The following is a 26869-nucleotide window of genomic DNA, read 5'->3' on the forward strand; positions in this document are numbered from 1 at the left end:
GTACTTAATAGGAGGCAGAAGGGTATATACATGGGGTTCGGACATGTTTTTTGCAGATGTCGGGCAAATTATTAATGACACAGTGGCGTTTCATAGTAACATCTATGCTCTTTGATCAGCCTGTTATGCTGACTCTACCAACTTTCTAACTCAACTGTGTGTGACAAATCAATGACATGCTTTTAATAGGTATAACTAGTGAGTAGTGTAAAAAAAAACACAGTTATAATAGACACAAAGATGTCACTTGTAATCCTTTAATTCTCTTTATTTCAAAGCCTTTCCTTTTGCAAAGCCAAGATTACTTGTTGTAACATTGCTTTGTTAATGTCAGAAGCAGTAGAAGATACCTTTCAGAGGATTCTCCGTAAACAGAGAAACTCACAATAATTCACAGAGCCACAATGTTATTGTCCAACAGAGCACACACTGAGATTAAAAAAAAAAAAAAGAAGTATTTTTGAGGTAGCCACACATCTGACTGGACAGCATCAACAATATATCTTTGAACTGACCCATTGGGCATTTTAAGGCCTTTTTCATAACACACATAAACAACAGCAAGGCACAGGACAGAGTCAGGGTCAGAGGTCACCTCATATGTAAACTTGAGGCTTTTCAGTTTTTTTGAACAGACATTTTAGGGGCAGCTCCTCCACAACTCTTTCACTCCTCAGCACTCACAAAAAATATCAGCACCTACAAACTCAGAACTAAAACCTGCCCATCATTTCAACAATTTGATAAGACATCTTAAAACCACATTACGGAGATGTAAGTTCAATGACAAATGCAAAGATAAAAATTTAGGTCTGAGAAGAAGTTCAATTCTGTTAAGCTCAGTTCTCCAGGATGATACTTTGTGGTACAAACCATGGTGTGACTAGCAATCAAAATGACACACACTGCTAAAAATAACGACAATTTATTCAAACTCAGTTGCACTAACTTGCTTGAAACATGTAACTAAAAACACTAAGCACAGTGTTCAGTTATTTTCCTAAGACTAGCTCTGACAGTTTACAATGTAGACCATTTGATTCTAAAACGTCTACTAAAACGGATAAAACCAAAGATGTGTTAGGTGGCATGGGCTGTTCTGACGACTCAGCAGGCAGGAAAATGCTGGTTTACACAGTGAAACAGACAATCCAATACAAAAAAAGCCATAAAACAGAACATTTACACCTGGGAGTGGCACCACCACAGACACAGTGACATAATCTGCTGCTTCACAGGTAAGATCAAACCAAAGCTCAGGAAAAATAAAGCATACGTCACATACATAATTATAATTATTGGGGATTAGGGTTAAAACTTGATATGTGTATGTCTGGAAAGCTATATATCTCAAGTTAAAGTGACTGAAAATAAAAATACAAAATGCAAGCATTCACATAAGTAAAACTGTTGTCCATTATTCCAGATTAAGTAAAAAAAGAAAAGAAAAAGAAAGTGCTACAGAAATAAATGTCCAGGCCCAACTCTGACTGAACTGAGAGTCCAACTTCATCAAATCAAATCCTCAGATAAAATAAGCAGCTATATCTGATTCAATGAAGGGAACAACGGAAAGCTTTAACCAAGGAATAACAAGTAGGGCTGCACAATTGTGGAAAAATAGAATAAATTGTGATTTTGTAATTTGGTCTTCACGGTTTAAAAATGTGCATCTTTGTGAAGTTAGGTTTAAATAGGCATTTTTACTAATGTCCCAAATCAGTAAAAGGACTTTACTACCCAGAAATCCAGCACAGTCCACAGTAACTCATTATATTAAATGAACAGGAGAGAAAATATCTTCTATTTGTTCAGTCATTTAAAAGGAATATTAATGGATATTAATTAATACAATTTAGATTTAGAACCGGAAATTGTTTAATGAAATCTGAAAATGTCAAAAAATCTAAATTTTCTCAAATAACTGTGCAGCCACAATATAATACTGACAAACTAAAACTAAATCACTGAACTTGAGATCTGTAAATAACATTGCACAACCTGGGGCCAGATCTCAGTGGAGTGGATTTGGGGGGGGGGTTTCTGTCAGAATTGGGCCAACAAACTGGGGGAATATGAGCTGGAACCAACCCGTTCCCTGATTTAAATAACCTTTGTAAAAGTAGGCAAATTTACAACTTCTTATAAAGAAAAAAGGACTTGAAAAAACAACGTAACATCAAGTGTGAAACAGCAAAGTTAGAAGGTAGTTAAAAGAAAACAGAACTTAGCAAACACAGTTCACTGCTAAACATTTCTACTTAACCCATAATGTATCATGTACATTAATCATTTATAGACACTGAGGTGAGTTGACTGTAACATACTGTGTCTGAGTGGAAGTTTGGAAATTCAAAATATGAAACTCAAAATCTGAGGATGAAGCATTATGGAAGTTAAATACTGTAGAGTTTATTCACAGTTTCTCCAGATGTGACTTCTATAACCATTTCAATAACCCTAACCCTATAAGGTGCATTAATAGGAGTCACATTTGGGGTTATAGGTTGACTGTCTGTCACTTTACAGACCCTCTGCATATAAACAAATATGAGCTGCACTTTGCTTCTGTGTTTCTTAGTGAACCTAAACGTTTTTCACATATTATAAACTCCAAAGTCAGAAAGTTTTATGTTCCTTGGAAGTGGGACAAAAGCTTATATTATAGTGTGACTGAGGGTTGTCTCGAGACCTCCATTTTATCCTCTCACCTTCGGGAGACATTAAAACACAACGGAATGAGGCAAAACATGAAGCAAAAACCTAAGACAAAGAGGAACAAACACTAAAAAGATGGGATACACCAACATTTTCATTTTGTCCAAGAAAAGATGACAATAAAAAACAAACAAAAAAGAAGTTTGGCTACTTGTGGTTAAGTGCAATTTCTCTTGTGTGGTAAAGGCTGGAGAGGCTGGTTGGCATCTGGAGGTCACTTAGTGGAAGTGCTGGCAGTGAATCTTCTCCTCGGCCTGGTCCAGAAGCTCCAGCATCTCCCGGATGATGGCCTGCAGGGCACGGCCCAGGTCTTCCCGGCTGTAAGGCTTTCCAAGAGGAGGCACATGAATGAAGGCAGAGCGACCGTGGCTCAGGTACAGAGACGTGTAGTAGGTGAAATCACAGAGATACCTGTTTGAGAAGAAAGTAGCATCAAATGAACGAAAGGCTTGGTTACATTAAATGGAACATGCAATAAAAGCTATTAAACTGGACGCATATTAGAAGTGCTTTGGAAGGATTCACCAATACATAATTTATGGTATTTTCCATTTTTTCCAATGTGCGCATACATTTGTTTATAAGGTTCCCAATTTCTGCCTGGATAACCTTGTGCTGACAAACATATACAAAGCGCAAAGCACACACATAAATAACATCTTTATGGCATCATGTGAGTGACGCCATAGATTAGCCGTACACATGGACGTAAAGTAAGCCAGCCAGATCACAACACCTGCTGTTATATTTAATGAAAATGTTGATTTTGTTTCTATAACCTGATAAATATCTCAGCATGTCAGATTCTAGCTTATCGCAGGTGTATCAGCATCAGCACAAGAAAGTGTAGTACAGAAATACCAAAGATGATGATGATAATGAAGTCTAATACAGCAGTCCTATTATAAATAAGATTTTAAAAATGTAAATATAAATCCATTTATATCAGTGAGGGAAGTCGAAACAACAGAAACACTTCTCAGTGTAACACAAGACAGTTCAACAACACCACAAACTGCAGCCTCCAAAATCCTCATAAAGTTGAATCAATACAAAACAGAACATTATAACCTTTATGAAGGGAAGATTTATTGCAGGACTGTTGTATTAGACTGCATCAGTTTGACCTCGTCACACTCACTGTTTACAATACTTTAATAACTACATTTAAGGGATTCTTATAAAAAAAATGTATTTAATGATTTTATTTGTTAACACACATGAACTGATGTTATCAGTTATCAGTTTTTTAAACAATCTAATGTCAATATAATAAAGTTTTTTGTCTCCTGTATTCCTGTATTGTTCAGGCTCATTAACTTCGGTAGATAATGCAGATAAGATCTCTGTCATATAAACTGCTGCTGTGTAAGTTATCTAGTAGCAATCCTGTGTATACAGTACCTCCATGTTAACAGGCTTCACTAACGAGAGAGAGAGAGAGAGAGAGAGAGAGAGAGAGAGAGAGAGAGAGAGAGACTTGTTTAATAACAACATTTTACTAATGTGGTCATTATTACTACAAAATTATGTAAAATGTCTTGCAGAAAAGTATTTTGTTAAATTTCTGCTTTGTGGTCGTCTCCAATGACAAAAACACAGGTCAGGTTATTATCTTTAATGAAACATATTTATCTTCAGTTTAATGGGATTCAAATGACATATAGATATAATTGGCCTATTATCAGTAGTAGTAGTAAAAAATAAATACAAAAATATATAAACTGCAATGTGTTCTTTTAAGATACACTACCTACACCAGAAAGAAGTATACCTTTTGTTATTTATTGTATTGTTTATCGATGATCTAATGAGGTAGTTTGCTATTTTGACTCAACTTTATTTGCACAGATGGAAGAGATTTGAGTTCCCATTAAGCAACAGTACATCCCACCTCTCCTCCATCCTTTATTGCACACAGTTTCACCTCAGCTCTCAAACTGTCAACCTGAATGCACCTCACAATGCAGAGGGTAAACATTGCGTACGTCTGATTTGTGTGTTGACATGAATGTGTTTTCATATAACTTTCCCTCTGGATTTGAAGCATATGATTCAGACGTGAAAGTCAAAACAAAAGCTGAGTTTAACTAAAAGAAAATGAGTAAATATTACCTTCCAGCGTCTTTGGAGACGGACACAGCTACTCCCAGCCCAGAGGCGCTCACTCTTTTGCAGACTGATTCCATGTCAATGACTGAGTCGATACAGTCCGGGCCTCCCACGATGCAACACTGTGAATCAGGACAGAAGCTGCTGTTGTCCAGGCCCTTGTAGCCGTGATTTCTGCCACACTTTTCCAGTGTGACAGTGGTGGCCATACCTGAGACTCCAACATGAACTACCAACTGGCAAACAAAGGAAACAATAAAATCATTAATCATAATATACTTAGTATAAAAAGATAAATATCAGAATCTGTATGCAAAGGACCAAGATTTTGGCGATTTGTATTCCGAGTAGTATTGACCAATCACATCTGAGCGGGCGTTGGATGAAAGCAGGTAAACAGTTCATGTGGACAGCAAAAGAGGAGGGATGCTTTGGCTGGAGTGCAACCTCGGAACCTGTCCACCATTGTCTGACAACAATTTTGCTTTTTTTTAATTTGCAGTCATACGCAGATATCTGTGGAGATTAACCCTAATGTGTCTGTCTTGCCATTCTTGCGTATCAAGTTGCTAATCAGACTGCAGAGGAGGACTTGACCCGGATATCTGCTGGCTACACCGAAAACCCTGAAACACTGGCCGTTGCCCCCATAGACTAAATCGTCATCAGACAATAATCAGTGGGTTCCAAGATCGATCACAATATATATGTGGCATCTCTCTCAGACTTCTGTGCTTGTTTGAACCCCAGTTGTCTAAAAAGGAGCTGTGATTTTTTTTTTACTGGACCAGAAATGCACGTATATTCAACACAAAACACACATCTGAACCCAAGAACTACTAAACCAGACCCAAAACTCCCTCATAAAGAGCTTGCATCAGAGCCAGTCATTTCTTGATTAAAAGTCTGCAATTTAATGCAGGATGTGTTCCACACATTTATTATTATCCGACTGTTCTCAGGGTGTATCCGATCCTATTATAACTTACATCAGACCTGAAATATGTGGCAGTAAATTCAGACGTAATATGAAACTGAGGCAGACACAAGTTCTTGTATTGCACCTTTCACACTGGAATAATGTGGATGGGTGTGTTCTCCTGTGTTCTCCTCTTACCAGTGGACGATACTGCTTCCATAATGAGGGAACCAAACTCTGGACTGTCTGATACTCTACAGGAACTTCAGACACATGCAAGTTCACTTCACTGCCCAGTCCAAGTTTCTTCAGTTCCTGTGAGGACAAACAAAAACATCAAAACTAAAATAATTCCCCTTTTAAAAAGCTTTGGCATTTTTCATTTTATTTTGAAAATTTAATTTTTAATTTGCACACTATCAGCATGTGGGAACAAAAATCTAATTATACTTGTCAAGTGATCATACACGCCCATTTAATGTAATGTATGCACAGGTTATCTCGGTGAAATTAAGGCTGATTAGCATCACTGGCAAGCTCCAAAATTTATCGACTAGAAAAAAGGTTTAGTTCAAACTAGTTTTAATATGTGGAGAGGTGGACCAATGATTGTAACGCTGTACTCAAAAGCAAGTTAGCACAACTACAAAACAGAACCATACGTAACCTGATAATACACAAGCATGAAAACTAGTTTTTCAGTATGTGACAAGACAAAATATAAAAAGTCCACTTGATACCTTTTTGTGCTTTTAACAGCATCTTATGGTCTTGTTAAGAATGAGTGAAGCAAGTAGGTGCACCTCTGAGTTTATATAATACAAAATTATAAAACTGTAGTAAATCAATATAATAATAATATTAAATATATTAGCAACAGCAGCCTTTCATTCAAGCCTTTTTCACTTCTCCAACTGTGCATTAGTTTAGTAAATGATCACTGCTCTCTTTTTCTATTCCCTCTTCACTGAAAGAAATGTTGTAAAATATGCCCTTACATTTGCCTGTCGTCAGCTTTAGTGTGCTATAGTAAAATATACATTACTTTAAAATTAAAACAATATTTCCCATTCAATACAATACAAAATCATACAAATACACAATACACTTTTCAGAACCAGTGATGATGATCTTGGGCTAATGTTAATTAACTCTGTTTGAGCAGGTAAATGTCAGTCCTTTTTGCTTTTTCTTAAAGGACAGATGTTTCTCACTGGCCTTGCCCTTTCTAAATAACATGATTTTACCCTTTGAAAAAAGAAATGTAAACTGCAAATTAGAAGATTTAACTGCAATACTCAACCATATTCAAAAGTAAAAGCATGAAAAAAGCAAGAAATAAAAGATGCAATCACACATATTGTAAGTAAGAAAAATCTGTGTCAAATTCACAGCCACTAGACGAACACCTCCCCCAATCTCCCGCAGGACAAATAGCCCTGGACACTGACCCCCACTTGTATTAAAAAGAGGCTTGTTTGACCACGTCTGTGACCTCGCCACAAAGCGGCCTTTTGTTTGCCTTTAATATCCTTATCAAGTCCGTCTAGACACCCTGACAACCACCGTCATCCCCCACATGTGTTTTCCCCAGTAGGACGCAGAGAGCCTCCGACACACTGCTGCATGGGGTGAAGCCGGCCGGCGACTATCAGAGCATCATGTGACCTCTACTAGAACAAGCTCAACATGAGAGATAAATTGTTTGTTGACATAAACTAAATACATAGAAATTTAAAAAAGTATCAATTGCAACAGTCTTGTTTTAATATAAGTACCTCACGCTGATTTATTTCACACCACAGAAAAACATAATGAATGTGGAAAACACACCTCTACTGCTACCCAGCTGGCGTTGACCGTGTGCTCTCCAAATGGCCCAAAACCTGCAAAACACATAAGTTATTGTAGTTGCTGCACTGAGTTACATTATGTAAACAATGATGTGTTGTGTGTTCCTGCAACATGGTCTCTAGTGGGTCTCACATTAGAAAAATAACGTTAAAAAGCAAATGCAAATACATTTAATTCTGTGGAAGCAGATGAGTGAACGCAGTGTAACTTCCAAACAGCTATGGGCTATCTTAGGAATCTCCCTTTGTAATAAAGAATGAATTAACTCCTACTGAATGGGCTGCGTTGTTAGGCTTGAATATGAGACCTTAGTGTGTTGATGTCAATGCTTTCCTTGAATTACCAAATTAAAATCACTTTCACTAAAAATCACTCCACTCCTCCTACGAAATAGCAGCAGCCTATGGATATTCACTCAAGCTTGTTTATATAGGGATCTATAACTGATCCCCTTCCACCACCTTTCTAAGGGTCAGCCGGTCTCTGGGGATTGGGTGGAGGCAGAGGGGGGTCAGTCTGTCTGACAGGCTGCTGAAAAGGAGCAGAGTGAGGGGCCGGCAGCTGCAAGCCGGCCCGCTATTGTGAAGGTGCTGTTCCCAGGCAATCTACACATCTTCTATTAGCCGGGGACTGCAAGCCTCTGCACCCCTTTGTGTCTGAAAACATCAAGTCCCTGCTTCTGTTATCCTCCACAGACTGAATGTGCATGACTGTAGTTTGTGCACTTGGAAAAATATTATATTTAAGTGGTTAGAAGTGAATACTTACTGATACATTCATGTCACTGTAATCATTATTTAGGTAGAGTCTTTCTTGTTTAATTTATAATGATGCAAAATGCTACAAACACATAAAGCAGCTTTTAAGACAGATTGGTAGGACGCAGCTAAAAACAGCTTTAGGTTCAAAATGTAATATTACAATAAAGAGGAATGTGATTAAATTGTAAATAAAATGCTTCAATACAAAAAAATACAGCAGGATATTGATACTGGAACACAATCATTGGTTGGTTATTGGGTTATCTTGTTATTTACTTTTAACCACTTTACCCAAATCTATAAAAATAACACCATGTCTGTCTGGAAAGAGGCCGGGTGTTGAGAACAAACTCACAATACAAAGCCATAAAGACGAATAGACACTCTTTCTTTTGTACAGACAAGTTGAAAATGTTTTGACTATTACAACTAAATCTCTGCATATGAATCCCAGACAATACAACATAATAATTTCATAGATGTAGGAAGCCTTTTCCCAGCATTGTCTGTCATTCACACATATTAAAGTGACATTTAAAGATAATAACAACCAAAAAACTGCTGTCAGAGATAACTCTGATTTTTATTTGTGCACCTAATGATATAGACCACAGTCTATAGTTAACATATTTCACCAATAACTACAATTATTACACATTTCTATCATTTCTAGAGAGTTATTTAGTGTTTTTTTTATACTATTTATCTTTATATTGATTGTGGCCTTTGGTGAAGTAAACAGAAAACAACAACGATAAAAAAAATATATATATATAATGTCACATATCTTGTCAGGAGCCTCAGATTGTACTAAAATAACCCACCACCACTTCAATGTTGTCACTATCACAACCAACAAAGCAACAACGTTTGAATCGACAGTCTCCAGCAGCAGAGTGGAGCAGTAACAGCCCGACCGCCATTAACGTTACAGCAGCTGTCATCTCTACAACTTTTCCTCCACTTCATCCGGTTGTTTCAGGCTGCCGACAAAGAAAACTACGGCGGGACAAAGAAGACAAACCTGTAACGACCACCGTCCGTTTACTGTTATCCATCGCCCGTCCGGTCACAGGTGGGAGGGAGTCCCGTTGTTTCCTTTTTTTTTATTTCTTTTATTTGTTAGTGGGTCTTGTATTTGTTTGTGGACCAGGACCGTAAAGGGAGCGAGCACCCTCCACCGCTAACGGCTCCTTCTGCCACACTCCCGACCGGTCCTCGGCTCAACGGGCGACGTTGCGTGATTACGTCAGCAACGTGACGCTGATAAATCAAGTGGGGGACGTAAAAAAATTGACGTAAACAAATAAATAAACACAGATAGTGGATTAATAGGTAAATAAATATAATATATATATATGATATGAATTAGTAATTGGCAAGAATAAGTAGATAATATTATGATTTTCACTATTTATATATGTTTTTTTCCTCCTGTACTAATGTAAAGTTATTTTCTTAGGTTATTAATTGCGGTGTTTCTTTATTTATCAGAAGCAGAATCACTTTTATTGGCCAGGCATGTGCACACATACCAGGAAGACTAAGCATAGATAATAAACAGGACAACAAGCTCAACAAAATAGACATAAACTAAACAGGTTTACATAAATAAACAAACAAATAACATTTGTAGAGAGTAGACAATAGTGCAAGGGATGTTGAAATACATATTTAGGTGCAGGTTTCTTTATGTACATGAGGAAGGTAGATATGAAAGTATACAATATATACAGCATGGGTAGATGTGTTTGTTTGTATTTATGTTTTAGAATTTCTGCAATGGAAAAATAAATAATAAATAAATAAATAAATAAATAGATAGATAGATACACAGGGTTATTGTACATTATTATATTGTAGTTATTGATCGTTATTTATTGATAGTTTCTGACTCACACTCCGGACCAGAGGGTGGCGGTAAGGGCACCAATAAGCTGGAGGCCAACCGCCCTAAAACAAGAGAGAAGAAGAAGAATCTGCAACGCCTGCTCTTAACTGTAGGGGGCAGCAGCTCGTCGTACGTCACTGATTACGCACCGCGGCGCCGGAAAAGCATTAGAAGAAGAAGAAGAAGAAGAAGAAGAAGAAGAAGAAGTGAAATCGTGTCAGTGACGAACTGAGACAGAAAGTGAGACACTGAATCAAAGAGACTGCCACTATGGTAAGTATTTAACAGTAGAGTTCAGATAAAGCGTCGGTAGTTGTCTCACACTGTCTGTTACCCGCCTGCTGTGCTAACTGACGTCATATTAATGAGTGTGTGTGTGTTAGCTGCGGTCTGTTAGCGTTAGCTGCTTCAGCGCCATTAAAACATCACTGACACACAGTCGGTTGTTTTTAAATACATACCGCTACCGATAACTCCTCTATATCGGGCTGAACTGGTGATTGAAGCTTATTGAACTGCAAGTGGAGTTGGTTTAATTGAGATAACACACTGCTGGGTGAGTTATGGGTTCTCCATTGTAGCAGACAGCCTGCAGGAGTTAGTCAGTTAAAGGAAGGTTGTGTATGTCTGAAGGTTAAAGTTTGAGTGTAACCTCAAAAGCAGCCCTGACATGCTGTTGATGGACAGGTGAGTTCCTACCTGTGACCTGTTTGTCTTTTGATTTTGCAGCTTCCACTCTCTCTGCTGAAGACTGCCCAGAACCATCCCATGGTGAGGAGACACTGCTGTCACTGAGTTTATTAAAGCATGTGGATGTGCAGCAACTTGACACATTTTAATGTTTATTATCTGTTTATTTATTGATTTATATAACTTAGCTGTTAAACTGCTGATCATTATTGCAAGGTATCAGATCAGAAAGGGAAGAAATGCTTACGGACTGAAAGAAGGCAAAATTAAATCACCCAAAGTATTTTATCTATAACTGTAAAGAAACTAACCGTTCCTGATTGTTAGTCTGTAAGCAGTAAATGTAAATATTTATACTGTTTTTAATCTGTCTTCTGATCATTTTATAGTTTAAGAGTAACCTTTATGCAGTTACTAAGGTTTGGTCGGCTTCCCTTGGGCTTTATTTACATTTTAAATAATTATTTGTTTTAAAATCTTATAAAGATAGATAGTTTTATTTATATATATATATATATATATATATATATATATATATATATATATATATATATAATTAGTTAGTATTATGCTCTATGTGCTGCTCCTGTTGCAGTTTCAGCTTTTTTAATTTTTTTATTATCAAGTTAAATTATTTCAGTATAATTTGATAAACTACCTCCAACCCTGGCAACGTTGTTTTTGTTTTTGCTTGTATTGTACCTTGCAATCTGTGTAGCCTGTACTTGCTGTGTCTTGTCACCCATCCTGCATTGTGTCGTCAGTATTATAAAGCTGACGGCTGTTTATGTCCTTTCTCTCCTCAGCTGGTGGAGCTGAAGAATGGAGAGACATACAACGGCCACCTTGTCAGCTGTGACAACTGGATGAACATCAACCTGAGAGAAGTTATCTGCACCTCGAGGGTAAAGCTAAATCACTTCAGACACAGTGCTTCCAGCAGTGAGAGAGGACAAGTAGTAGTAGCAATAGACATCTCTGTGGCCCAGTGTTAACATGTAGCTCTAGCTGTAGGTGTCAGTGTTGTCTGCAGAGTCTCCTGCTGTAGATAAGTTGCATCGCTCTTAAAATATAACGGGCAAGAAAAGATTATGGCCATTAACCACAGAGGCTTTTAACAATCACTCCATAGTTCATAATCTTAAGATTAATTACATTTTTTTGTTTAGTTTTTGGTCCAGTACTTTTGTGTTCTTTTATCTTTTACTGTTACTAGTTTATACAGCCTCTCAGTGTTTACTTTCAGGTGTCATCATTTATTAAACTTGCTTCTGTGGCTGAAATTAACAATTATTTTTGTAATCCCTTAAACTTCATTTTAGTTAACTATTTTATCACTGAGCCTACAAAATGCTAATCAGGGCAAATTGCTTATAAAGTCTAATGTCAAAAAACAATATTCCTATAAATCATTTGAAAAACAGCAATCCTTTGCATTGGATTTGCTGATCAGCAAACGTTTCTCTGGATAATTGACCGGAGAAATTAACCAGTTATGAAAATGTGAATCATTTACCCCTCTGTTGATTTATTACTTAATTATTCCACCAGTCAGTTAATCATTTGTTCCCATTTTGCTGTTGTTACAGTGTGAGTAGAATCTCAAACTGTACTTGCAAATACCCTCTGATTATTCTGTATTAAAATGATGGTGGGCAAAAAGCCAAAATGTTAAAATAAAATAATGACTAAGCAAACACACATTTATTTTGGCCTGTAAATAATTACAAAAAAATGAAATGAAAAAAATACAAGAAAAATAGCAATCACTCCCATGAAACTACAATAGAAAACAAAGGACAGAGATCCTAAACTGACCTCAAAGATATAGACTGAAACTTTTTAAAAGAGACATTACTATTAGGATGTATTGACGCCTCCACTCCCCTCTGGCAGGATGGAGATAAGTTCTGGAGGATGCCCGAGTGCTACATCAGAGGAAGCACCATCAAGTATCTGCGAATTCCAGACGAGATCATCGACATGGTGAAGGAGGAGGTTGTGTCGAAGGGCCGCGGACGTGGAGGCACCCAGCAGAACAAACAGCAGGGCAAAGGAAGAGGAGGAGCCGGCCGCGGTGAGTGGAAACGCACGTTTGTTTGTGTCCTGCCGTCTTAATGGGAATATTTGCACATCCGATTTTGGTTGTTTCCAAACTTCTCTGCTAATATAAAGTGCACACCCTCTCAGGATCATCACTTTTGCCCAAAACATTAAAATGCTTCTTTTATCGTCAGTGTCAGGTGTAAATCATGTAAGATTTTTGTTTTAAGTCGTTGAAGAGTTCCCTACTCTTTAATGAATGGAGGAATTTCTATCATTAGGCTGATTAAAATGTCAAATTATATAACTGGAAAATACTCTTTAGAGAGCTAAAGATATTTTTCTATCCCATTGGTCTGCATCTCCACACACTGTATGTCGTCTTATCTACTCCCACATTTCAGCAGCTCAAATTCAAGATGTTTATATCAGAAAAAATTATATGAGACACATTTGGCCAATGTTGCTGCTAATTTATGTGTTTTTAAAGCAATTATAGGTTAGGATCATTGTGCTCTAGAAAAAGTCAAAAGTAGTAGGATTAGCTTTTTGTGTGCATGTTTTTTTGAGCGCCACTATCACAGTTCCTGTATTCACCTCAGCACCTCCGTTCACTCAGAGTGAAACCTGTCAGACATTAGATGACTTGACTAAATCTGGCAAACTCTAAGCTATTATACATATTTTTCTGTCTGAACAATACTGACCATAGCTAACAAAAATGACATTCCTCTCTCCACCTCTGGCTCTCTCTGTAGGTCTGTTCGGTGGCCGTGGCAGAGGAATGACCGGCCCTGGTCGGGGGCAGCAGCAGCAGCAGCAGCAGCAACAACAGCCGCAGCAGCAGGATAAGAAACTGGGCAAACCACAGGGAATGAAGAACCAGCACTGAGAGACAACATTAAACCATCAACAACACATAACTCAGAGCGATTACTCCTTCAGTACATGAAGATAAAATTAACTCTCTGGTGTTTCCTTCTGCTGTGATATTTGTCAAGACGGACCATTGTAGAAATCACACTGGGAGAAGCAAAGAGAAGCTGTGCTTTGGCACTGAATTTTGTTTTTTAGCATCTGTAATTTGCTTTTTTTTATTATGACCACGTACCAGTGTATCAGTCTCAGCTGACAGACTTCTTCTTTAGTATCAATGTATATGAATCATTACAACTTTGCAAGAATGTTTTGTATCATAAATCACATTATATTATCCCAAAAAAAGTTTCCCATCAGTTGGTACACTGGAATTAGGTTTTTATTTTAATTTCTTTGGTTTTCATGGTAAAGAAACTGCCCGGCCCCAACTTATGTTGCATGAATATTTTTTTTTAACTTGCTCTTTATTTGTGTGTTGTCTGTGAAGTTCTTGCAACCTTTTTGTTTGTCTGCTGCGCTGTACGGTCCGATCACAGCAGTAGATTGACAGTCGGGGAACGAGGAATCAGCCCCTGAAAATCAACACTTTTGTTAAAGCATTTGTAAGATGACACATTATGATAATTACGATTTCCAGAAAAAAATAAATTCTCATTTTCTTAAGTCTGAAATGATTAAGTCCAACGTGTTTCGTGTTAGTTGGGTTTCATTTTATTTTTGTAACTAAAGACGGTGTTGTAATTTATTTACATGAGAACATGAGAATAAAACAACTTTTGTTAAAGCTGTTGTATTTATTTAGAACTTATCGTCCTTTTAAAGATTCAATCACAGTCGGCTGCTGTTGGTTCTCTTTGTCAGATATGTTACTGTTACATTTAGTGTCCTTTAAAGGTCCAGTGTGGATGATTTAGGGGCATCTAGCTGTGTGCTTAGAGATTGTAACTCCCTCTCTTCACCCTCCCCTTCCAAGTGCCAAAGAGAAACTATAAGTGGCAAGAGCCTGTGTGTGGTTTGTCCTTTCTGGGCTACTGTAGAAACACAGTGTGACTCAGTCTTTTAGATAAAAACGTCTTATTCTAACAAAAACATAATTCTTATTATTGGGTGATTGTAGACTAATGAAGACATGTATGAATATTATATTGTGTTCCTGCTAATAGAAAAGTTACACACTGGATCTTTATTGTGATTCTTGATTTGACGTTCAGGGTTTACTAATGTGGACAATATGCTGTATAATGAAGACAAAAGTTAAAATCTAATGAAAAGGTTCAGCAAAGTCTTACCAGTTCTTTGATCACATAAAGGAGTTCATATGAATGGGACCAAGAAAAGATTAGAATTGTTTATTTTAGTAGCATAAATCTTACACATTGTCTTTATGTCTTTAAAGTTTTGAAAAACACAATGACATGAAAACTGGATGAAAAGTTGGAATACCAAATCCTGCTAAAAATCTAATTTCTCACAATAAAAAGAACCAGACTGCATCTAAAACAATTACAGAAAGCTTAATAGATACATTTAGTAAGATTGGATCAGCAGATAAAATAATATATACTTTCAATATGATTGACAGTGTCTCAGGTATGTATATATAAACTGATTTATTGATTAGTTAATACAAATAAAATAATTTAAAATTGTAATAATCACTCCTATAATAAAAACATATGAACATTTATATATTTGACTTGTTTGACATAATATTTTGATTAAAAATAAAACTTAAAATGTTAAAAAGAAAAAGAAATCTGAAACTAGAAAACTTCAGTGAAGAGTTGACACACACATATCCAGGCTGTTAAACATCTTTGTGGTCACAAACTATGACCATGATTGTCTCGACTCTAAAACCTAAAACATATCCAGACTGAACAAAAAAAACAAAACATAAATCAGATAAATCAAAGACATCAAACAATATCCAATCTCTTCCACAGAAACCTTCTCAGCTATGTGTCTGATAATTCTGACATAATTTATTTTGAAGATTTCTTTTAAGATAAAATATTTTTGTAATAATAAAAGTAAAAAGTTAATCCCACCACACTGCAGATTCTTTATCTTGACTATAAAATGGTGGTCAAACATATGAAATAAACTTTATCCAAAAGATGTTAAAAATAATCCTGAAACTGATAATAAAAACATTTATGTAAAGTTGTCAAAGGCATACAATATTTAATCCTCTTAGTAACCCAATGAACATGATTGTCGAGCAACACTGAACAAAAAAAAAACATAAATCAGATAAATCAAAGACATCAAACAATATCCAATCTCTTCCACACAAACCCTCTGAGCTATGTGTCTGATAATTCTAACATGATTTCTTATAAAGATTTATTTTAAGATAAAATGTTTTTGTAATAAAAAAAAGTAAAAAATAAATGTATAATAAAAATAAAAAGTTAATCCCACCACACTGCAGATTCATTATCTTAACTATAAAACTTCACACTTCCTGCTTATGGAGTCTTAAAAATAAGACTTAGAAGGTTTAAAAAGGATTTTAGATTTTCTGAAACTAGAAAACTTCAGTGAAGAGTTCACACACACATATATCCAGGCTGTTAAACATCCTTGTGGTCACACACTATGACCATGATTGTCTCTAGACTCTAAAACCTAAACATGTCGAGACTGAACAAAAAAAAACTAAACATAAATCAGATAAATCAAAGACATCAAACAATATCCAATCTCTTCCACACAAACCTTCTCAGCTATGTGTCTGATAATTCTAACATGATTTCTTTTAAAGATTTCTTTTAAGATAATAAAATAATGTGTAATAAAAGTAAAAAGTTAATCGCACCACCCTGCAGATTCGTTATATCTTTACTATAACATTTTGGTGGTAAAACAATGAAATAAACTTTAGCCAAAGGATGAAAAAAATAATCCTGAAACTGATAATATAAACATTTATGTTTGTCAAAGGCATGCAACATTTTCCTCTTGTAACCTAAAACATGTCGAGACTGAACAAAAAAAACAAATATAAATCAGCTTCAACCAGACCTCAAACAATATCCAATCTCTTTCACACAAACCTTCTCAGCTATGGGTCTGATAATTCTAACATGATTTATTTTAAGATAGAATATTTTTGTAATAAAAAAGTAAAAAAAATAACGTATAATAAAAGTAAAAGTTAATCCCCCACCCTGCAGATTCATTACCTTAACTATTAAACTGGTGGTCAAACAATAAAATAATCTTTATGCAAAAGATGTAAAAATAATCCTGAAACGATAATATAATATAAAACACATACAACCTAAAAAAAAACCATATAAAACATTTATGTTCATCAAATGCATACAACATTTTCCTCTTAAAATGAGTCTGGGACAGTTTTTGTTATTATTATTTCAACTATATTGATAAAATGCAGTAAATTATCGACTGGCTCATGTTAACACTAAATAAACTGTATATATTTGAAGCTTCCTGCATTCAGATTTAATCATTCTTGGTATGTTTCATTGTTTTTAAAAAGCCTTGAATTGTTTTTTTTATTTTTCATACATGTGTATCACAGAAAATTCAATAAAAACAGAAAAATATAAAAAGAAACAAGATAAAATCCCTGGCAGCTCACTGTGTAGAGCATGTACTACAAATGAAGGATTCGTTCCAAGGCCTTTCTCCCTATCCTTATTGTCACTATCAAAATAGCAAAAAGATATTGGAAAAAGTAAAACCCTTTGGTTTCCAAAATGATCAGATCTTAACCTGATAAAATCAAAACTCTTCCAATTCATCCCTCCATCATCCATTCCTGTTTGGCTGTGATGGTGTATTTCCAGGTCTCCACAATCTTGGAGAGCTCCAGACTTCCAGGAAACTTCTCTTTCACGTAAAGAGGCACCTCCACTTCTTTACGGTCCATGTAGGCAGCAATTGTCTCTTTCACACTAAGAAGAAGAAAAAAATATGAATCTTAACACATTACTTTCTCAGTTTCATTCAACGGAAGGGCCACGTTTTGCAATTGTCCTCTCCTATTCTCATCTTTAATGGTTGTTTTCCCATACAGTTTCTACAATTCAAGGACCTAAACACACACATTGTATTAAGGGCATTACATCCAGTGTACATCTAATAAATAACCATGACTCAGCCTCCACAGTCGTCGTCCAAGCTGGCATTGAAATTACATCAAATATCAGCCACCAGAGATTCTCAAAGACCAGTTTTTAGGATTTAGTGCATCTAGAGGTGAAGTTGCCGATTGCAACCAACTGAATACCAAGTGAAGGAGGAAGTACATTGGCCATGAAATTCGCAAAAAAGCATGGAAGGTGCTATCTAGAATCAGTGTTTGGTTTGTCTGTTCTGGGCTACTGTAGTAAGATGGCAGTTCAAGATGGCGGACTCAATAGATGAGGTAATTACAAGCCGCACATGTCAGTATAAACAATGATTAACAGTCAACAGACAAAACAATAGAGTGCGAGCCCTTCCTTGTTTCAGAACTGCATACCATAAATATGATGCTTACACTGAGTGAAATATTAAAAACTCCTCGTTTTTTATTCTTTGTATAATTTCATCAAACTAAATATTTTGTCTTGTGCATCACTTTAAAAATAGATTTGGGAACCATTAAAACAATAAAATAACATTTGAACAATGTTTGGCTGCACAGCATGACTTTGTACTGATGGTGAGGTTTAGTTAATCCACATCTCAGAAAATGTATTTGGGTTCTTGCTGGAAGAGGTTTACCTCCAGGTTGGGTTGAAGTACTCAGTGGCACGCAGGCGGCCCAGATTCAACAGGAGGAACTCGTGCATCTCAAGCAGCCATTGGTCCAAGTTTCCCCCGGATATGAAGCTTTTCAGCTCAACCTTGTCTTCCTCTGTCAGCGGCATCTGATACTCCGCCGGATACCCCGAAAAGGGCTCCTTTTTATAGAAACATGGGGTGAGGTATTTTATGTGTTAAATTACAGTATATATTCTGAATTAAATTTTGTGTTTGTAGTAAATTTGCAAAAAATAAACAAATAATGATAATAAGTGCCCTTATCCTACGAGATTTTAGTTAAAATCTTAAATAATAATTTAAACTATAAAAATAATTATTTAATTTAGTTTTCTCCACAGAAATGAATGAATTGCTGAAATATAGTATATATTTAATACTTTATTTTTTTAAGTTTCGTTAAAGCCTTGAAAACAAGAATGACATAAATATTGACCCCCCCAGTCAATATTTGGTGACCCCCAGGTTGCTTTCGGGGATGTAAGCAGGAAGTGTAAAGTTGCCATGGACACAGTAGATTAGCTAAAGCATGATTCTAATACCCAGGTTTTTAACTTTTTCTGTTCAGTGCTCTTGTTTTGCATTTAACCAGCCCATAAATTCTTCAAAAGAAACTCTTACCATCTTGAGTCGCAGCATGTTTTCAGACTTGATAAAGGAGAGGTGTTGCCACAGAGAAACACAGTGTGTGAGCCTGCATCTGTTCAGAGCCTGAAGAAACAACACACAGCAGAGTAAAGAATCTGTTCTAAATAGTCTGACAACACACAACAGGGATCTTAAACCCTTTACGAAGTCCTTTCCCTTTTTTGCTCTGTGCTCCAATAACAGAGCAAGCCTCAGTCACAACCCAGGCCCAGTGAATTCTTGCAAAAGGATTAGCATTAGGATGAGTCGTCAGCATTACAAAGGTTGGTGTGTTTTTAGTTTTGCAGAGGATTACAAAGCTACCTGTTTGCTGATGTTATTTATTATTTATTATCACTCCAGACAAAGAGACTGCATATGCATCAACCTGCAATATGTGATGATTGATGTGGTCGGCCATCTTCAGGATGTCCTGGAGGTAAGTGACCAGCGACATCCTCGGATCACCACCAGCCACTGAGAGGAAACCGAGAAGCAGCTCCACAATCTTCAGAGCCTCACAAACCTCGCTGTAAGAGTCCAGCTCTCTGGACATGGCGTTCCGGGTCAGAGAGGACAAAGCATCCTGAAGGAACAACAAAGTATGAATGAAGATGAAGACATAATGGGTAAATATGTCTCTTCGATATTGTACTATATGTACTTATATTACAAATGTCAAATTTTACAGTTAATTTACTGAATGTTTAACTATCTATATATGAATATTACTGTTGAGATGAGATACCTGCCATTTAACAACATTTTTACCCTAAATATAAAAAAATGTTTCTAAACATTTAGGTAAAACTCAAAGATTTTTACTATTTCATTTACAAAATAAATATGATAGTTATATTTGTCAAAAATAAACACGCAGCATGTTGGATTGAAACCTTGTACTTTACAAGGTAGTAGCTGTAGTTTGTTACAGGACCAACTATTATCACTGTAAATATTAGAACAAGCTATTCGTTCACTAACTGGTTAACTGATCAGTCAATTGACAAAAGGTTAATCAGCAACCATTGTAACAGACTAATACTTGATGTATTGACAAAAATACCAAACATTCTCTGGTTACAGCTTTTCACATGAGAGGATGTGCTGCCCTTCCATTTTACATAACTGTAAAATGAACATCTGTGAGTTTTGACTTAAAACAGGTAATTTGAAGAACCCTGGCCTCAGCTAAATTGTGAAAACCATTTTTACTATTTCCTGATGTTTTATAGAAAAAACATTACCATTGGATTAATTGGATTGAAAATCATCTTCCTTCTTTTGTTAAAGGCATGTGACACAGAGTATATTTGTATTTTGACTAGGTACATGTGTAAGATGAAACATATTTAAGGGAAATTTTATAACATAATATGTACTCAGACATCACAATTCAGTTTTCTACTGTGCCAAAGTAATGTAATGTGCATGGTTCATTCATTTACCTGGTGCACTTTTCTTTTAACAGCTTTGAAAATTGTTTCATAGTCTCTCTCTTGTGTGTTGACCAGAGTAGGAATTCCCTAGAATAAAGCCCAGTGAGTTTAGTGAAGCAGGAAAATACAGAAATAAAACTGTTAAAAAAACAAGACAACACAGAGCAGATGCAATAATGACAAAATACTTTTTTTTTTCTTGAAGTCGTAATGTGTTGGATGCATCTAGGTTTGCTAGAAGTCTAATACAATATGACAGCCCAAAATAAACCAAGTCAAACTAAATAATGTTCCTGCTCTCTCTTGTCTTGACTGGCTGTAGCCTGACATAATGACACTGGTCTAGGAGGGTCGATAACACTCTGTGTAGTGCAAGCCATGATGGAAGACTCAATGTGTTCCTCGCCAGGGTGATGCATATTTCAGAACAAATAGAATGTACATGGCAGGTTCGGCTTGTGTGTGTCTGTTTATGCTTCTGTCATTTGTAGTAACCAAACCAGGCTGTGTGGACTCACTGTGCGGGTGATGAGGGGTTTTCCCTGCAGGAAGCGTGTGAGGATCTGCTGCTGGATCCTGGGCAGGTCATATTGTGATATTGTCTCATGGCCACGCTCCAAGCTGTACTGGCAGTTGGATAAAACTAGAGGAAGCAGGTCTTTCTCCACCTCATAGTGGATCACATGCTGCTCCGTTAGCTCTGCCACATTCACTTTGTAACTGCTGCAGACATCACAATGCAAATATGAGCTTTTTATTCCTGGATTAACATTTCTTTATCCAAACCAAAAAGGCACAAAACCTCTTTAAGACATATTTTTTGTTTATAAGTTGTCCCAGATTTCTAGAGTACAGCAAACATGTTTTGTTTTCGGCAAACATGTTAAATGTCTGTTGTGTGTAGGATTTAGTGGCATCTAGTGTAAATGCAGATTGCAACTGTAGATATAAAAGGTTAACATAACCAGTTTTATTTTCAGATGATTATACACAAATAATTTGGGGCTAAAATAGCCAACAATCGAGTGATGTCACTCCAGAAGTAGAGGGAAGAGAAGCCTCGCTAGCCCAGGTTGGACTTGAGGCTGCTTCTCAATAATGTCTGGTTTGGACGAAAAAAGACTCAGGAAGTCAGTGCCTGTTGCATCAACATCCCAGATCCTTGACAGGCGGACCATGTTCTGAGCTGACAGAGCGAAGGACGTGAGGAGGTGGACTCTGTTTACATATACGATGCTTGGTGCTCAAACACAGTAAAAGTGGATTCCATTTCTGCCAATAGATCCTCCTAAATGTTACACACTGGACATTTAATGACCAGAATGAATAAAAGGAATTATTATAGGAGGCAAAACCTCTTTAATTGTTCATATGGTCACTTGACTATTATTTTTAGACAGATTATCTTTATGGTACAATTAATGTGCAGCATTGTTAAGACAGTATTTTGCATTCTTACAATGAAAAAAATCTCTTTTCCACTGGACAACAAACTTGGTGTTTTGTACCTGCTGTCCTCTCCGGTGTGGCTATCCACTGCATTCACCAACTCATTGTGTAGAGTTACCAGATAGCTGACCAGCCCTGTGGCACACAGGCCTGGACCCTGCCGCCGGGGCAGGAGGTACTGCAGGTCGCTGTTCATGTCCAAATCCTTACTGCAAAATTCATCTGGGATCTTTAGCTCATCTGTAGGTTGGGCATAAACAATTCCGTACTCCTTAATACACCAATATATATATATATATATATATATATATATATATATATATATATATATATATACTAACTGTGAAACCAGTGCAGAATTGCATTACTCTGGTTACAAATGCATTGTTAAGGTACATTTTAATGTAACTCAACTTAAGTTATGTATACAGCATTTTTAATACAACAGAGTTGTACAGCACAGAGAGAAAAACAGAACAAAATAAAAGAGAACAAGGCAAGATGTAAAGTTATTCATTATGACCTTCTCCATGAGTAAACGTCTATGGCTACGTTCACTTTGCAGGTACATTTTTGTTGCTCATAAGTGCCACAAACCGCATGAAACTGATTTTTTCCCAGTCTGCATGCAGTGGGAACGTAACCTTAGAGGAGGATAAGTGCTTTACTTACTGCTGGCTACAGACTCTCTGAGCAGATTCCATGTTTTCAGGAAGATGTCAATGTGTTTGTCATACTGTGTCCTCATTTCTGAAACAAGATATTTTGAAAATATTTACCAAGTTTGTATTACAAAAAATGTAACAAGAAAAAGAAAAAACTGAGTGAGTAAAATGTCAGACATCTGTTGTTTTTTGTCGTATAACCCATACCACCCCATCAATTTAGAGTCAGTCAATTAGATTTTAGTAAATTCAACATTTTGTGAACAAACAAGGCTTAGGTCTATTCATTGCTCAGAGACATCACATCTGTACCTCTTTGCCCTTCAATGAACTGTCTGATGGAGCCCACAATCTGGTCACATGCGTTCTGGAACTTTCTCACCAAGCATCTCTGCAGGATTAAGATGTTTGGAAGGAACTTAATCTGCCGAAATTCTCTCTCCTGAAAAAGAAAAACACAAATTAAACGGCTGAAAATCAGGCCTCATAACCACTGACTATTTATAATGCTGATCAAAACTAATGACTAGCGGTCAAGATGAAAAAATAATTTAACATTTTCCTGAAACTATAATGGGGGTTTTATTCTGTTCACTCAAAATGTTCACTCACAAGTGCTATGAGTACCAGGGTAAAACTAAAAAATTTATCCTGACAGTGGTGGAAGGTAATTAGATAAAATTAGAAAAGTTTTTCCCCTTAGGAGCAAGAATGTACTCATCAGATTTTTCAAATGTACTAGATAGATAATAAGATATCTTGTAGTTCTGAAAGTTAGTCTAATCTAATGGAGTATGCAAAATATGCATATCACAAGAACTCATACTTCAGTACCAAGTTTTGAAAACATGACGGTACAGAGGATTCAATTCTTCCGGACCTGTCGAGGCTGCATATACGGCTACAAGCAGTCTTCCCCATTAACACGCCACAGTTTAAAATTTAAGCGAAAATATGTTTACATTTCTCTCTAACAATGGATGTTGCACCGTTGCTTCAGCAAAGCATCTCTCAGATACTAGTAAGTATCTGTGATTGGTTAACTAGTTGACAACCCTAGCTGGTGCCTCTAGATCAAAGGTCATGAGGTCAAAAATAAGGACTATGTATCAAGAAGCATAGACTTTTGTTGTTGTAATGTTCTTGTTTGTTTATAGCTTGAAATGTTAAAACTACGAAGCCCTGAAAGGCAAGGGAAGTTTTTTCCCCTTTTCTTGATCTTTGACAACTTTGTTACATTGTTTGTAGGAACTATAACGCTATGTGTGTGAGGGTGAGCACTGACAGCCTCTCTCTGCAGCTCCAAACCGCTGAACTGTGGACCTGAGAGCCCTGAGCCAGAGACGTCAGGAAGGCGCAATCATCACCGAAGGTAGTCCTCATGATGAAGTTGGAAGAAACACGGGAGTCAGTCCTGATGCTGCCCTTTGCATCTCGCAGGAGTTGATCAAGATCCTAGACACAAAATATTAGTAATGGTGGAAGGAGAATTTACTGCAGCAATGGAAAATATTTGTTTGTGCAAAAGAAAGCTGTGAAGATAGTTAGATAACAAGAGCTTCTAATAAAAGTATCCTCATTGAAACTGATGACTGAGTAGTCAAACTACCCGTTTTGAAATTTCATGAAAGCTTTGTCATAAGTGGGAAAATATATAAAAAGGCTTTACCGTCAAACGAGGCGTCACAATATCTGCAGCCACAGTAGTCTCCCAGGTGTTTCTGGATTCTTTGGTTCTTAGGGAAGGATCAATACCAGCTAGACGAAGTCAAATAGAAGGTATTTTGTAAATCCCTACCCTTTAAAAATATGTAAAAAATTAATAAATAAAAGGAAACATTCATAGATATTATTATCCTTTCATGCAATTTTAGTTTTCTGCGCATATCCCAGATTTCAAAAATTCAAAACCCAAACATCATTTTTGTAGGTTGTGTGTCCATCTTGTTGTTTAGGAGACAGTATTTCTTGAGAAAATAGACATATTCACTGACATAAATCCTGGAAAAAGCTCTATAGATAACAGTCTATAGAGCTTATTGAAACAGATAAGAACATTAGCAACTGTCTGTCTTCATTGAACATACAACATCAAGTCCAATATTTACCTGTAATAAATGTAATTTGTTCTTACTTTAAGTCATTTGAAGTCAGTTCAAGAAAGTTCAGATTTCTATTATTTTTTTCTCAACAGTGACCATATGTGACACTCAAATTTAGTTTGGGCAAAAAGGGGTCCTCCATAGCATCTTTATTAGGGTGGTGTGTGAATGTTTGTAGTGTTTCAGGGTTGCCTCCAGTGCATGTGTGTGTGCATAAACTTCAAAATCTTATTGATATCATTTGACAAACTACACATAAAATAAAACCAAGTGAGACAACCATCTGTTCTGAATGAATAAAGCACTAATCAAAGTCATACTAGATACTGTTAGCTGTGTACAAAAATACATGATGACAGATTGAAAATCTTTTCTACCAAATGTAGGAATAATGTTATGTATAATGTAAAGTATTGTAAAGCCCAGACTCGACAGAGGTTTTTAAAGCTGCTTCCTCCCTGGAGCTAGCACGCAAGAGCGTGTTGTCCCGATAAAATAACACTCTCATACCCATACCGTGTGACAGCTTTAGAACCGTCTCAACACATCTGGGTATGATTCATCATTGGTATCATGGTATGATATCATTCATTTTGTCATTTAGACAAAGTAGATTAGGTAATGTGCATCAACAAACAATTATTTAACAGTGACGTGGTGGGTGAGTGGTGGTTGGCTTACAGTGACTGGCCTGCACTAGCTCTTGCAGGGATTTGATCACCAAGTGGACAGTTGTAACAGTGTCGTCAGCTCCTCGTCCCAGTGCCTGTGACAGCTGATCCAGATCCTTCATTATGTGTTGAATGAGAAACAAACAAACATCCTCCACAGGTGGCTGGATGATGCGCTGGAAAAACTAAAGGTACACAGAATGGGGGACAATATCAGATTAAAAAGAACAGGCATTCTTTATTGTTGATAATTATTATTTTGCAGAGACAATATAATCTGTATAGAATTATCTGATATCAGATACACAAAATGTCAAAAATTGCTACTACACAGTGCTGATATAGGTATTTATTTTGTGAGTAACTATTCATCTGCTCACCTGGGACTTCTCTGAGGCTCCCAGTAACATGGCCAAATGTGTAACCAGCCTAACTAGAGTGAAGGGAGTCAGAGACATGTTTTTGGTGTCCAGGGCATCTAGGTTGTTTCTCCGCTCAGGGTCTCCCAGGATGTGCCCAGGCCTTGTGTGATCCCTTAAAAAAAGACATTACAGGATTAATCAGCCAGTTAGTACAGGGGAGTAAATGTAACTGTACATGCCATTTGGTGGAACAACTACTGTACATTCAATATGGGTTTAAAAAGGGAACTCACAAATTACCATCCTGGTTGTTCTAGTCTAAAATTAATTACAAAAATGTGATTTTGTTCTAAGGCTAAAGTATCTTTGTTTGAAAATGGAAATGTTGATACAATTTAATCTGTATGTAGCCAATACTTACTAACAGCCATACAACAAAACTGAAACTATGTCTTTGTGGTCTTGCTTTTTTCCCCACCCACAAAATAATTGTGATTAATACTTCCATAAATTTTGTGCATGACTGTAGTTTCATCATTAATGACACTCACTGCTGCAGCTGAATTGGTCTGAATCCAGGCACGGCTATATGATTGTTCCCTCCAACCTCGTGGCCACACTCCAGACATTGGCGTCGCTCCATGGGCTGGCCACACTGCAGTGGAACACAGCAGATCAGGTCATTTTGCTCAGAAAGCAAATTATCTTATCCACTGTATGTTTTAACCACTTCCTGTCTGTAATTTCTTTGCAAGTAAATGAAATGGAACTGTATAAAAATAGCTTACCTCATCAATAAAGTATGGATGATTATTTGGACACACTGTGAAAAACAATCAACCAATTAAAATAGGTTTAAATCACCTGAATTATTGAGACAGAAGTTAAACTAAACTAGGGACTGA

The 26869-nt window shown here is 36.6% G+C and overlaps 3 protein-coding genes across 3 annotated transcripts in view; 1 reads left to right on the plus strand and 2 right to left on the minus strand.

The window, feature by feature from the left end:
- Positions 1-243: 243 nt before the first annotated feature.
- LOC127350240 (pyroglutamyl-peptidase 1) lies at positions 244-9592 on the minus strand. The gene is made up of 5 exons (XM_051376657.1): positions 9389-9592; positions 7583-7635; positions 5948-6064; positions 4834-5066; positions 244-3129 (listed from the first exon to the last, which is right to left on the minus strand). Exons 1-5 carry the CDS (start codon positions 9420-9422, stop codon positions 2937-2939), a joined length of 630 nt encoding a protein of 209 aa, XP_051232617.1. The 5' UTR covers positions 9423-9592; the 3' UTR covers positions 244-2936.
- Positions 9593-10371: 779 nt separating this feature from the next.
- lsm4 (LSM4 homolog, U6 small nuclear RNA and mRNA degradation associated) lies at positions 10372-14651 on the plus strand. Its single transcript, XM_051376659.1, has 5 exons — positions 10372-10528; positions 10985-11026; positions 11752-11850; positions 12842-13022; positions 13747-14651. The coding sequence occupies exons 1-5, from the start codon at positions 10526-10528 to the stop codon at positions 13878-13880; spliced, it is 459 nt and encodes a 152-aa protein (XP_051232619.1). The 5' UTR covers positions 10372-10525; the 3' UTR covers positions 13881-14651.
- Positions 14652-16847: 2196 nt separating this feature from the next.
- The window catches only part of LOC127350649 (E3 ubiquitin-protein ligase rnf213-alpha-like), a 46166-nt gene continuing 36144 nt past the window's right edge, over positions 16848-26869 (minus strand). The window contains 15 exon segments of the mRNA XM_051377469.1: positions 16848-17796; positions 18611-18789; positions 19271-19360; positions 19665-19862; positions 20725-20802; positions 21234-21438; positions 22224-22404; positions 22837-22914; positions 23142-23271; positions 24090-24284; positions 24499-24587; positions 25613-25787; positions 25983-26136; positions 26516-26619; positions 26753-26787. Coding sequence (XP_051233429.1) covers positions 17640-17796; positions 18611-18789; positions 19271-19360; positions 19665-19862; positions 20725-20802; positions 21234-21438; positions 22224-22404; positions 22837-22914; positions 23142-23271; positions 24090-24284; positions 24499-24587; positions 25613-25787; positions 25983-26136; positions 26516-26619; positions 26753-26787 — 2048 coding nt within the window. The 3' untranslated portion in view covers positions 16848-17639.

This window comes from Dicentrarchus labrax, unplaced genomic scaffold (assembly GCF_905237075.1).
Source record: "Dicentrarchus labrax unplaced genomic scaffold, dlabrax2021, whole genome shotgun sequence".
Classification (NCBI taxonomy): domain Eukaryota; kingdom Metazoa; phylum Chordata; class Actinopteri; family Moronidae; genus Dicentrarchus; species Dicentrarchus labrax.